General features: G+C 39.0%; 1 protein-coding gene across 1 annotated transcript in view; it reads left to right on the top strand.

Annotated features, from left to right (window-relative positions):
• The window catches only part of PTPRM (protein tyrosine phosphatase receptor type M), a 376,482-nt gene that overhangs the window by 317,172 nt on the left and 47,190 nt on the right, over window positions 1-12,120 (top strand). Inside the window, exons 23-24 of the mRNA XM_035895918.1 lie at window positions 4,072-4,148; window positions 7,022-7,058. Of these exons, the coding sequence (XP_035751811.1) occupies window positions 4,072-4,148; window positions 7,022-7,058 (114 nt within the window). The remainder of the gene's footprint in view (window positions 1-4,071; window positions 4,149-7,021; window positions 7,059-12,120) is intronic.

Raw genomic sequence — 12,120 nt, 5'->3', positions numbered from 1 at the left:
AGTTGGATGGAGTTGTTATCGATAACACTTCCTATTTATGTGGCTGTGAAAACACAGATAACACAAGTTAAAATTAAAATCCATTAGAGTTAAAAGGCAGTATCTTAAAAGAGCGGCTGAAACGGCCCACAGTTTGTCGTTTATTAAATACATGTATGCAAATGGGGTAGTTAACTGTTTATTTTGTGTGGTTCTCTGCTGGATAAATGATCGCTAGTCTGAGAGTACAATTTTAGCAGCCCACTTTTGAAAATTTGTCCCAGATAGTTGTATAAAGTATTTTCTTTAGATGAAAAACATTTTACTAAATTGCCCTTTTATGCTATGTTTAAAGACTTAAAAATATGGTGGTTCAGATGCCACTGACTATGGGTACAAGATTATAATGAATTTTTTTTTTTTCTGTGAAGCATTTAATATAAGGTTTTTTCCATCCATTTATCCTCTTTGTTTAAATTTTCCCCAAGATACTACTGTTACATTATTGCTTGTGGTCATTATTGTTCTCTGAGGGAACTAAAACAATAGCACCAAGTGGCCAGTATTGCAGGAGCTTGTCAAAATGGCAATATGCTTTACATTACCCAAGTGATGCGTTTAATTGGCTACAGGCATGCCCTACCCATTGTATGAAAGTGGCTACAACTTGTGAGCCACTGTATCAAAAAGCTGAATCATGATCACAGTCCACTCACCTACAGAAAACATGCTCCTTCTTTACATGCAAAAGGCTTTGGGAACTAAAACTGGCATGAAACTCCTAAATGAATCTTTTTTTTAACCTAAGAAGAATTCTCTTTCCCCCGTAATTGTGTAGGGTCATGTATGGATTTTGGTAAAATCTATTGGGTTTTCCTCGGGAGAGATCTTGAGGTAGTTTTGGAATGGGAGGGGTTCTGTATTTGTTTTTACCTAACTCAATATTGACTAAATGAGAAAAAAATATTGATCACAGCTTTTAAAAGCAGCTAAAGATTTCAGGTGAGACATTTATAAAAGGCTTAATTTGCAAAGGATCAGCAAGGCACGTCCCAAGAAAGGGTCATTGGCTAGACGTGCTAATCAACCAGCTACTCAAGGGGCTTGTTAGAGATCACAGTCTGCAGGCTGGCATATACATGTTGTAGGTGACATGAGGGGAGCAAGAATAAAATGCTTATATTCATTATCTATTACCATTTTCTACAAAGACAAATGGATTCTAACATAACTAATTTTGAAAGCCTAAGAAATCAGTGCAAAGTTAAGTTTGATCTCCTAATAGAAGGGTATCAAAATAACAATGAGCTGGAAAAGAGAGTATTTAAAAGCTACAATAATTGTCAAGAGCAGCTGAAGGAGAAAGGAAAAAATTGCCCTAAAAATCTAGACAGTTAACCTAGAGCCTATTTAAGAATCAGCATACATGTTGGAAGAATGTATGGCTTGTGTACCCCTTAGGTTTAGGTCTACTTGACGTAAGCACAGGCTTAGGCACAGTATCCCTTCTGTTTGTTGACTAAAGAATTTTTTCAAATTAAGAAGTGTTGCCATGCAGTAAGGAGTTAACTAGAATTTTCAAAGCAATAAAAAAAGGGAGTCACTCCAGCTCCACTGCAAATAAATGGGTATTGAACAGTCCATTACCTCCAGAATTTCCAGACACTTAGCTGAGAATGCAGTACTAGAAAGGATGCATGTGAGAAGAAAAAAAGGGTAGAAAGATGATATGAAGACACAAGTATGAAGTTACTTATTTAGTTTTGCCCAATCTGAAGCAAGAATTATTGCAAGGAAGGAATGGAGTAAATAAAATAACAAAATAACAGGAAAGGTAAAGAAAAGATACCACTGCCTATTATTCAGTTGTATAAATCAGTCTAAAAAAAACCCAGGAAGTTACATTTTAAGGTGTTCCTTTGTGGGAAATTTAAGCTGGTTTTGCCCAATATGGAACTCATTGGTGTGCAAGTCATCAAAGATGGGATTTGGTTGCCTAAACATAGACATGCAGTGCCATTTCAGGTGACCTAGGACATCTGTGCAGGACCAACAAATGTGACACAGTACTCATGGGAGACTTGTGTTATTCCATAGCAGCAGCTGCAGGCTAGGCAGTATATCCTGGGGTATATAAAGTGGCATGAGATGCTTGTCCTTAGCAACTGAACCATGTCCTAAGTAATTAAAGAAGTATAAAAGTGGAGATCTTTACTAACCTGAGTTATGCTGGTGAGAATGCTTTTAAGGCAATGATGCACAAAATAATGAAAATGTGGGTGAAGGCGTACCATGAGTCCAGGCAAGCCTGACTTCTGGAGTCTGCTGACTTCAGCAGAAGTTGGATCAGGTCCCAAAACTGTAAAAGCAACAGCCATGTCTGGAGCTTAGAAAGTTCCTAACGTAGTATCTTTCTTAAGTAAGATGGATTTTTAGAATTACGGGCCTGTGAGCCGAACCTCTGTTCTGAAGAAACTGATAAACAGCTTAATTAAGCAGAGAATAGCACAGCACTTGGATGAGCGTAGCTTGGTAGGGTCAGACCAGCATGGGTTATGTTATGGAGAGTCACATCTCTATACATTTTTAGTCTTGGAAAAGTGAATAAAGAGGCTGAAAAGACTGACCTGATGAATATAATTGAATATTCCAGCACATTTGGAAAAACTCATTCTTGAAGATTGTTGAGTGAAATAATCGCAAGAAAATAGCAAAATAAAAGCTGTGTGGAACCTAGAGCTGGAATTTTAATTCATTCTGATTTACTACATTTGGGTTAAAACTGTGCCCTTTCTCTCTCCCAAGGGAATCCCAGGGAAGCAAATGAGGCCCTGAGATCTTTAGTCCCTGAGACTTGGAGCATAAAAGAGGTTGAGGGAAATAAAGAATTTGCCTCTTCCTTTCCTACTCAGCCATTTGAAAATCTCTTGACTTGTAATTCTAAAACAATATTATTTTAAGAACCACTTGCCCTCTCCTTTCTTCCCCATAATGTGGGCCAATATTATGCTACTTACAAAGTTGTGGTTTTAAGCCACTTCATGTTCTTTCATTCGTTACCTTTCAGGATTTTTAAAGCTGAAAAAAATAGCTATTCAGAACCTGGGTAGCAAGTTTCAGGTGCTCTAATGCTTATTTACATTTAAAACAAAATAATGACAGTCATGAAGGTCTGTTGTCAGCTGCAAATAATATCAGCTCAGCTAGCAAGCAGCATTCATAATCTAATTAGCAGAAGTAACTTGTAAGCAAAGCAGCAGTAAAGTGGCTATTTACCATCTCTCCATCCTTGAGATCATACCCTCAAATTGTTTTATCAACAGCTTATGCAGCGTTCTGGAAAAAGCCATTGTGTTTGGTTGCTTTTGAACCAAGAGAATCAAGAGGAGCATATGAAGTCTCAAAGAAGAAGCAGCCCTGCCAGCATACAGAGATTCTTTGGGGGGACGGGGGCATCTAGCCTGTAGCACTTCTTAATCACCGCTGTGGTATCATAAAGAAAATGAGGCAGCTGACAAGAAATGAATTCATGCCATGGTGTTTTGGATTGGAATTTGGAAAACAGAGTTGGAAGTGTTTGCACATTCCTGGATAGATATAAATGGCCACAGTGGAGCAAAATTCAGTGACAAAGCCATTATCTGACTGCTTGGGCTTTGTCATTATTTTGCTTTCTCCCTTACTGAAAACATAATGAGTTTCCTTCAGAAACTGTGATGTGGCAGCATGTCTTGTACAATGACTTCAGCCTGAGTAGTGGCAGAAACATTTCCAAATGTCTAAACCTTTGTCAACTTAATGTTATTTATTTTATTGACAAAAGGGGGCGTGTCAAGACAAAAAGCATAATTGCAATGAATTTCACATTAGAAATATTTAAGACATTCAGACCGAAAATCAGAGGGGATTTGGAAAGCCTTGTGAATGACTGAAATGAGGATTAAATGTAGATACAATGTTTTCCTGGACAGCAAAACAAGCATGAACTTGCAAATGCTGAGGTTTGAGTTTGGCTTTAAAGTAGTATTATGATGAAGGCATTGTTACTGAATGTGTCTTCACTGTTTTTTCTCTCCATTGTTTCCATTTCAGATGATCATTCTCGAGTGAGACTGCAGCCCATTGAAGGAGAAACAAGTTCTGATTACATCAATGGAAATTATATTGATGTGCGTATGCTGATGTAGTCAACAAACTTAACGTGTTCAGTCAAAGAGGAAGCTCTTATTATTCTCACGTTATTCATAATTTGTAATAGGTATCACAGCTAGTATCAGCTGCTAAACATTGTTGGAAAGTACTATCTCTGGAAGCTAGGTGTACACTAAAGGGAAAAAAAAGCCTCAAAGCTTTTGTCAATAAGCAAATGAAGAGTCATTTCCTCCAACTGCCACTAGACTGAAACCTTGCCAGCAACACTGTATGGCTACTTTGCCTGCTGGTGCTTATATGGGCTAACAAAATGTTATTTTCACTTTCTGTCAACAGCTTGGCATCATTCCACATTTAAAAGAAAGCTGTTTGCATATTAATGTGACAAAACTCTGTAATGCCTAATGCAGAGATTTGCAATCTCTTGTCATCTCTGCACTTTTAAGTCGCCTTCAAAGTATATTCTGCAGCTGTTAACCAGTAGTTCTAATGCAAGCAAGACATTTCATTAAATATGTAGGCTGTTTAATTATTGAAGGTGGCTTCTTTGTTCATTCTGCATCATGTTAACTTAATGTTTTACATTAGAATAAATTCTTTAAGAGACAAGGTGGTTTTGGTTGAAAAAATGAATTCAAAAGTAGAATTGAAAATCATTAGAAAGTCAATACTATCTAAAGGCAGAAATCTATGGATAGCAAAGATAATAATTTTATTGTTTACTTGGGGTCCTAGATGTTAGGCTAAGCAAAACAGGTGTTGCTTCATGGGAAACTGTGTCTGCTAAAGATTTCTTGTTCAGTAGTGTCATCTTTGAAAAATGGTGTCATAGTTTACAGTTCAAATTTAATCACCGGTATGAAACAAAAATGTAACAGATGTTTTTCTCAGAGTATGGAGGAATTTGAGCTATACAAGAAAAGTAGGTACTTCAGTTGTAACAATCTGAAGTCTGAAGTTGTAACTTTCTGAAGACATCTCCTTTTAATGTTTATTAGCATGTTCAGGAACCATTAAGTTAAGCTCAGATTTCTGCTCAGTTGCTTGCTGTTTGAAAGAATAGCACAGTCACCAATAGGTAAAGGCACATATGGAAATATATTTAGTTAGACATCTCAGTAAACTCTGAAGGGGGTAATCTATCATGAAAGGAAAGAGAGAGTTCACATTGGGGACCTAGATTTGAATTCACTTTTAACGCTGTTTCCAACATTCAGGACTGTTCTCATTTTAGACTACTAGTGTGTTCTCATGTCAGATTTTGATCTGACTCTAAAATATTAAAAGATGTCAGGAATAAGGGTTTGGAGCATACAGTCTCATTTAAAATGCTGATAAGATAGCTGCATAGCATCCTTTTTTGCTTATGGAAGTACAAGAGGATGGAGAGAATGTGGCCCTAAAAGAAAGAGTGGGTCAGAACCAAAAAATTCCCTCCCTCATCCTCAGCAGATGGCTTCATTGCAAAGCCTGGGAGACTGCAGACATCTTCCAAAGGTGTCTACAAAGCACAGCATTTTTTGTTTATAATCTTGCTAGTCAGGTTTCCATTAGAAAAGCTTGTTTTTCTAATATAAAAGCAGCTGCAATTTTACTCTTGCATGCGGTTATTAGTATAGTTGTTGTGTTGTCAGAATAAACATGTTAATAAGGGAATGGCACCATCACAAACACTACAAAATTTTCTTGGATAAAAGAGAAGAGGGGCAATGGTTATGCTGTATTTTTTCCCATGTGTTTTTTCACTGGGAAACAGAATTGTTTGATACCAGACACTAGGGATATTAGATAACACATAGCAGAAAAAAATCAACTCTGTAGCTATCTGAATGACTTCTCTGTTCGTAGACTTCTAAATTTTGCTTCAATGGCATGAAAAGGAATCAATTCTGTAATTCACGTTATTCTTTCTGTAATCAAGGTATCTTCAGTTGTTTTGAATCTTTCCCACCTTGGATCACCACAATGCCCCTTGCTCTTTTACAAAGAAATTGCAATGGCATGCAAGCTACAGTTTTAAATTCTTCCTGTTGATGACTGACAACACGTCATAATGGTTATTAAAAGATTAACACTGGTATAACTGAATTTATCAACGTACTAGTGCATGATCTAAGCCTTTGGTGATGCTCCCATCACATCAGAAGCTCAAATACTATAAGAATGGTATTGTTCTCATTAGGCAACATACTCAATGTTGCAAAGAATCCATATAGTATTAGTCTTTATTGCATGGCCAGCTTGTGATTAAGTAAGTTGCTCTTGTCATCAGAGAAACATAGAATTGTTTTATGTTCTTCCTATTTAGATGTGAACAAGAGTATTCATACCAAACCACTTAGTCAAAGAATTTACTCTCCCTTTTGCTGTTCAGAAATAAAACATAAACAAATCACAGTGGACAGAGTGAACATCCCCCCACCCTTCCCCAGGCTGAATGCAAATCTAGAATGCTTTAGCTGTTAAAAAAGGGACAGGCTTTGCACTCAATAGCAATAGCTTGGAGGTATAGCTCAGCCTCTATGAGCATCTGATGCCATTAGCTGCAAGTGCTAGAGAGGATTTCAAGCTGTTCATTTTCAGCAGAGCCAACAAGGGACTAAAAGAACATATTACTTCTGTCCCCTAATGTACAAGGCTGCAACTTAAGTATCTTGCAGAAAACCCATTTGCTTCGTGTTCCCCTTGTCCCTTGCCCTTCCCCCACTGGAGAGAACTTTTGCATCTAACACATTATCTGTATTGTTGTGATCTTTACTGAGTATTACTGTGATCTATCTTTACTGAATACTACTATGATCTTTACTGAATACTACTGTAAATGAAGTTTCACTCACAGCAACATAGCTGAGGTGTATATTGCTTATTTTTTTTTTTCAATTTATTTTAGGGTTATCATAGACCAAATCACTACATTGCTACACAAGGTAAGTTTATCACCCCTTCTTTTTGGTTATATGAGGCTAAGAAGTTTCAGTACTTGGATTACAGTTTATACTCTCTAACATGCATTCTTGCCACGGTCAATATCCAGGACGGGGTAGGCTCAGTCACTTAGGTAGAAGCAAGCAAACTGAACTATTATCTAATTTTCAGGTATGTCAAATAAACAGTCCTTTACCTTTGTGCTCAAACAGGTTTTGAATAGAAAAGCAAAATACATGCTTTTTGGCAGAATTTACTCAACATGTTGTTACTCATGAAGAAAGAAATGTCATGGTATAAATATTTGGTAAACTTTTCAGAGAGACAACAGTTGTCATGAAAACGAATGTTCTTTGAATTGTTCGATGATAACTAGGTTTCAGGTCCTTAAAACACAAAACACTTCAGTTAGCAAGTTTTAGTAGAGGACCCAAAGACATATTATGCTTGCAGGGGGATTCTTCAGAGGGATCTAGAGAGACAATTTTACAAGCCATCATTTAAAAGCTTGCTTGTGAACAAAAACCTATACCTTTGTCAACACAAAAATTAATTTTCAGTTTGTACTTGTCTTCAAAGACATATTTTGCCCATTCTGATGCAGTTCATATTTATTTTTGGTCAAGTTCAGTGCTGTAACAGGTGGGAAAGGCGAGTCTTCTGTGGCTGCTTAATCATAATATTGAACAATATGCCAATCTCCTGCCAATGCTTGGGTAGCATACATGTCTCAGTGTTGGGGCCAGTTCTGCTTAACATCTTTATCAATGACCTGGACAAGGGGTGCACCCTCAGCAAGTTTGCCAATGACACTAAGCTGGGGGGAAGTGTTGATGTGTGTGAGGGTAGGAAGGCTCTACAGAGGGATCTGGATCAATGGGCTGCAGGCAATTGTATGAAGTTCAACAAGGCCAAGTACCGGGTCCTGCACTTCAGTCACAATGACCCCATGCAACACTACAGGCTTGCGGAAGGGTAACTGGAAAGCTACTTGGCAGAGAGGGATCTGGGGGCGCTCGTCAACAGCTGGCTGAATATGAGCCAGCAGTGTGCCCAGGTGGCCAAGAGGGCCAACAGCAGCCTGGCCTGTGTAAGAAACTGTGGCCAGCAGGATCAGGGAAGTCATCCTTCTCCTGTACTAGGCATTGGTGAGGCCGTACCTCAACTAGTGTGTTCTGGTTTCGGCCCCTCAGTTCAAGAAGGACATTGAGGTGCTGGAGCATGTCCAGAGAAGGGCAACAAAGCTGGTGAGGGGTCTGGAGCACAAGTCCTGTGAGGAGCAGCTGAGGGAACTGGGGTTGTTTAGCCTGGAGGAGAGGAGGCTGAGGGGACACCTTATCGTTCTCTACAACTGCATGAAAGGAGGCTGTAGTGAGGTGGGTGTTGGTCTCTTCTCCCAAGTAACAAGTGATAGGATGATAGGAAATGACCTCAAGTTGCACCAGGGGAGCTTTAGATTAGATATTAGGAAAAATGTCTTCACCAAAAGGGTTATCGGGCACTGGAATGGGCTACCCAGGGAAGTGGTCGAGTCACTGTCCCTGGAGGTATTTAAAAGATGGGTAGATGAGATGCTTAAGGACATGGTTTAGTGGTGGGCAGGTACAGTTGGACTTGATGATCTTAAAGGTCTTTTCCAACAAAATGATTCTATGTTTCTATGCAAAAATTTGATTGTTCCTCCACTTGGAGGGAATCTTCTCTGTAACAGGTATTCTGTGACAGAGCTTCCTGCATTTGCCTGTGGATCTGAAGAAGCTGAGCTACACCCACGCACGTTATTTCAACACATGCCCAAAGAGAGCCAGCTGGAGTACTGAGTATAATATACTCAGAATAATCTTACCATGTGTTGGATTTAGATGTCCTATATACTTTTTAATGATTTTTATCAAAGCAGAGAAGATGTTGGCCATGTCAAATAAAAGCTCTAACTGTGATTTCAGCTGTCCCATAGGTAACCCAAAGTCTGCAGCCTCCAGTCCCTACTTCTACCAGTGGGAGGCTTCATATCTCTGCCTGTCTGTACTTCAGCTCTCGACAGTCCCAGATGAGGTGCTACTTTGCGTCAGATGACAGTGGGACAGGACACAGTTCTTATTTCTAGAACTGCCTCGCTACTGTCACACTTTTAGACTAGAATTAGAATTTGTGATCTTAGAATATGAGGCATTTAAACATGCTGCTTCTTCCACTTCTGCCACCCACCCACCACGTTCCTCAGTCCACAGTCTTTCTACAGATGAGCCAGACAGGGAAACTTGGACACAAATGCAGCATTTGCTTTGGGCTTTTACACCCTCCTTTTCTAAGAAGAAATGGATTGTTCCTTTTAAGCTTTAGCTAATGATGCTGTTGGTTTTCACCTAGAATTGAATCCTAAAATAAAAAGATACACAGTGGCCATTTTACTTGCAGTTTTTAATATAGCTGTTTTCACCAGGATGTTCAGCAGAAGACCTCCCTGACAGTTTTCTGACAGACATACGAGATCCCTATCTGAAGCGAGTTTAAGCAGAGCTTTATCACTCATCGTAATACTTGAATAGCAAATACCAAGCTGGAGGTTCTTGTACTTTCAGTTCTTAAAGCCGAGCATGTAATAATGTGTGAATAATGTACCGAAGGTCTATGTACCACATCCACCAGCAAGTCCCAACAGTTTCTTTGCCACACTTTTTTCTTGATGTGGTGTCGAGAAGTACCTAGTCAAGGAGATGAATGAGAGGAGTAGAAACAAGTCATCTTCCAAGATGTAAAAGATATATGGCTGTTTCAGCTGTCATTCTTTGGGGCAGGTCCCATCAGTTTCTTCCATGTAGGTGCAGCTAAGTGCACTCAGGGATCCTAACCCCTCCCACGGTGCAACGAGTGAGAAACGGACTCTCTAAAGAATATAAAATTCATCTAAAAATGGGCATACAATTTACAGCAAATTCAAAATAATCTGGCTGTGAGTTTTTTGGTGGTTGACATCTTTAGCATCTTATTTTTTAAGGCCAGTTAGGAAGCAGATTTGTATCTCCATTTTGGAGGAATGAAGAGCACTGATCTCAAAAGGTTTATGTATTCTCTCTGGCTCTGTTCCTGGCCTGATGAAGAATCACGAGAAAGTTTCTTTTCCTTCCTCTTTCTCAGCTTTCCCATCTGCAGAACAGGGTTAAAAATACTCATCTGCTTTTTATAGTTCTCTGCAATGTCCTGATAGACGCAGCTGTGTGAAGGCTAGTTACCGCTATCCGCCAGTATCCCCGCTTCCTGACAAAGCCTCTGCACAACAGTATCACGGCCAGTGCGATGCAGCCTCTGTCTTTTGCAAAGGTGGTAAGGTATGGTAAGGTGGGAATAATCTCTCAAACTCCTTTAAGGCTCTATATTATCTATGAAAGGAAAGACATTTGTTCAACATGTCAGACAGACTATGCCTCTGCATGTCTTCCTTACTAGTAAACGTGTCATGAGCCATGGCTTGCAGTATAGCCAGTGATGTTCATGCTCTGTTTTAGAACACGCTTTCATATAGATATATATAAACACGTCAGTGCAGCACAACAGTTAAGCTGCATGTTTAATCCCTTGATGTCTACTTTACATCAGTCTTTAAATAACCTCTCCCATTCTCCCTTTTCTCCTCCACCGCCACTTTCACAGGTGCACATGCATATTGTTCTTTGAAGGAAAATATCATTACGTGAGTCAGTTCTAAATCTCTGAGGAGTTAGAATGATTGATATTTAATTTTCCTATGTTCTTCTTAAGCTGCATTCAACATATCAAGTGTTAATGAGCAAATATAATTGTTTGAAGTGAAAAAGTGGCAAACTTAATCAGTTTGTAATAGACTACCAATCTGCTTTTAACAGAGCTGGGAGTTGCATAATCACCTGTTTATTAAAGGACTACTGTCTCCCATACTAACCAGAGTTTGAGGTACAGACTGGTATCTTTCCACCTTGGCATTCAGAGCATCCTGCTGCTAATTTGAATTAGGGGAAGAAACATGTTTTAAAAGACTTACATAATGGAGGCTTTCTCAACTAATAATCAAAAAAAGGTTTTACTTCCATTTTAAGAGTCATACATTCAGAGTGTGCAATTGCAATTATAAAATTAACATCCATTTTCCTTTATGTGATAAGTATAACGTGAGTGGTAGACTGAATTTACAGCTAATAAAGACTTCTGGTGATCTGCTGTAATTGGCATCAACAGATGGGATCCGCACCTGAGTCGCTGTGATTAAAAAGAATCTCTCATCACAAGCCAGCATATTGGGTCATGCAGAACCAGCAAGCTGGTGCAATTTAAAACTCGCTATTTTGTTTTATATATCCCTTGTTCCCATGGATATAATTCTTGTAAATTTTTTTATAGCAGAATATCGAGCTCTTGTATGATCTGTTCAATTTACTGGCAGCTAGGGGTTTTTTTTCCAGGAGCTGGGTAATCAATGAATTTTAACCAGGTCCTTTAGTGAGACCATTAGGTTGAGTATCTGTATGATACTTATCCTCACAGACGCTGCTGGATGTTCTTACTACTGGATGAATGTTGCTGATCTTGCATGTCTCACCCTGATTACTAAACATGAAAAATTAATCTTTTTTGTATCTACTTGTATGATTTAGCTTCTTTTAGCAAGCCTCTGTCAAAGATTTTGTAATGCTTCCTCCACCACGGCACCAGCAACTGTACATTATGAGTGACAAACGAACGTTAATACAGTTCTACAGCATCGCTCATTGCCATTTCCACCAGAGCTGGTTTTTGAGCAGATCAGTCATGTGTGAAACAGCAGATACACGCAAGCTGCACGTCTTTCTATGTGAAGCACATTCATTTGTGCATTTCAGACTTCTGAATACTCCTCACGGTTCAGATTGTCTCTGCTCACTGCAGCATGCTGAGGAACCGGATCGAAGATGTTTTGTGGAAGTAATTCAGAGCATATCTTACTGACTGTAAAAAGTTACTCTTGAAAATAAAGCAGCTTTAGGCGTAATAGCCCAGTGTAGCCTTTCAACCTCTTTCTTTGTCTGTACCCAATTGTAAAGCAGATGCTAA

This window comes from Egretta garzetta, unplaced genomic scaffold, assembly GCF_000687185.1.
Source record: "Egretta garzetta isolate BGI_Z169 unplaced genomic scaffold, ASM68718v1 scaffold160, whole genome shotgun sequence".
NCBI lineage: Eukaryota > Metazoa > Chordata > Aves > Pelecaniformes > Ardeidae > Egretta > Egretta garzetta.
Note: the sequence above shows the minus strand (reverse complement) of the source record. Positions and strands in the feature narration are given on the sequence as shown.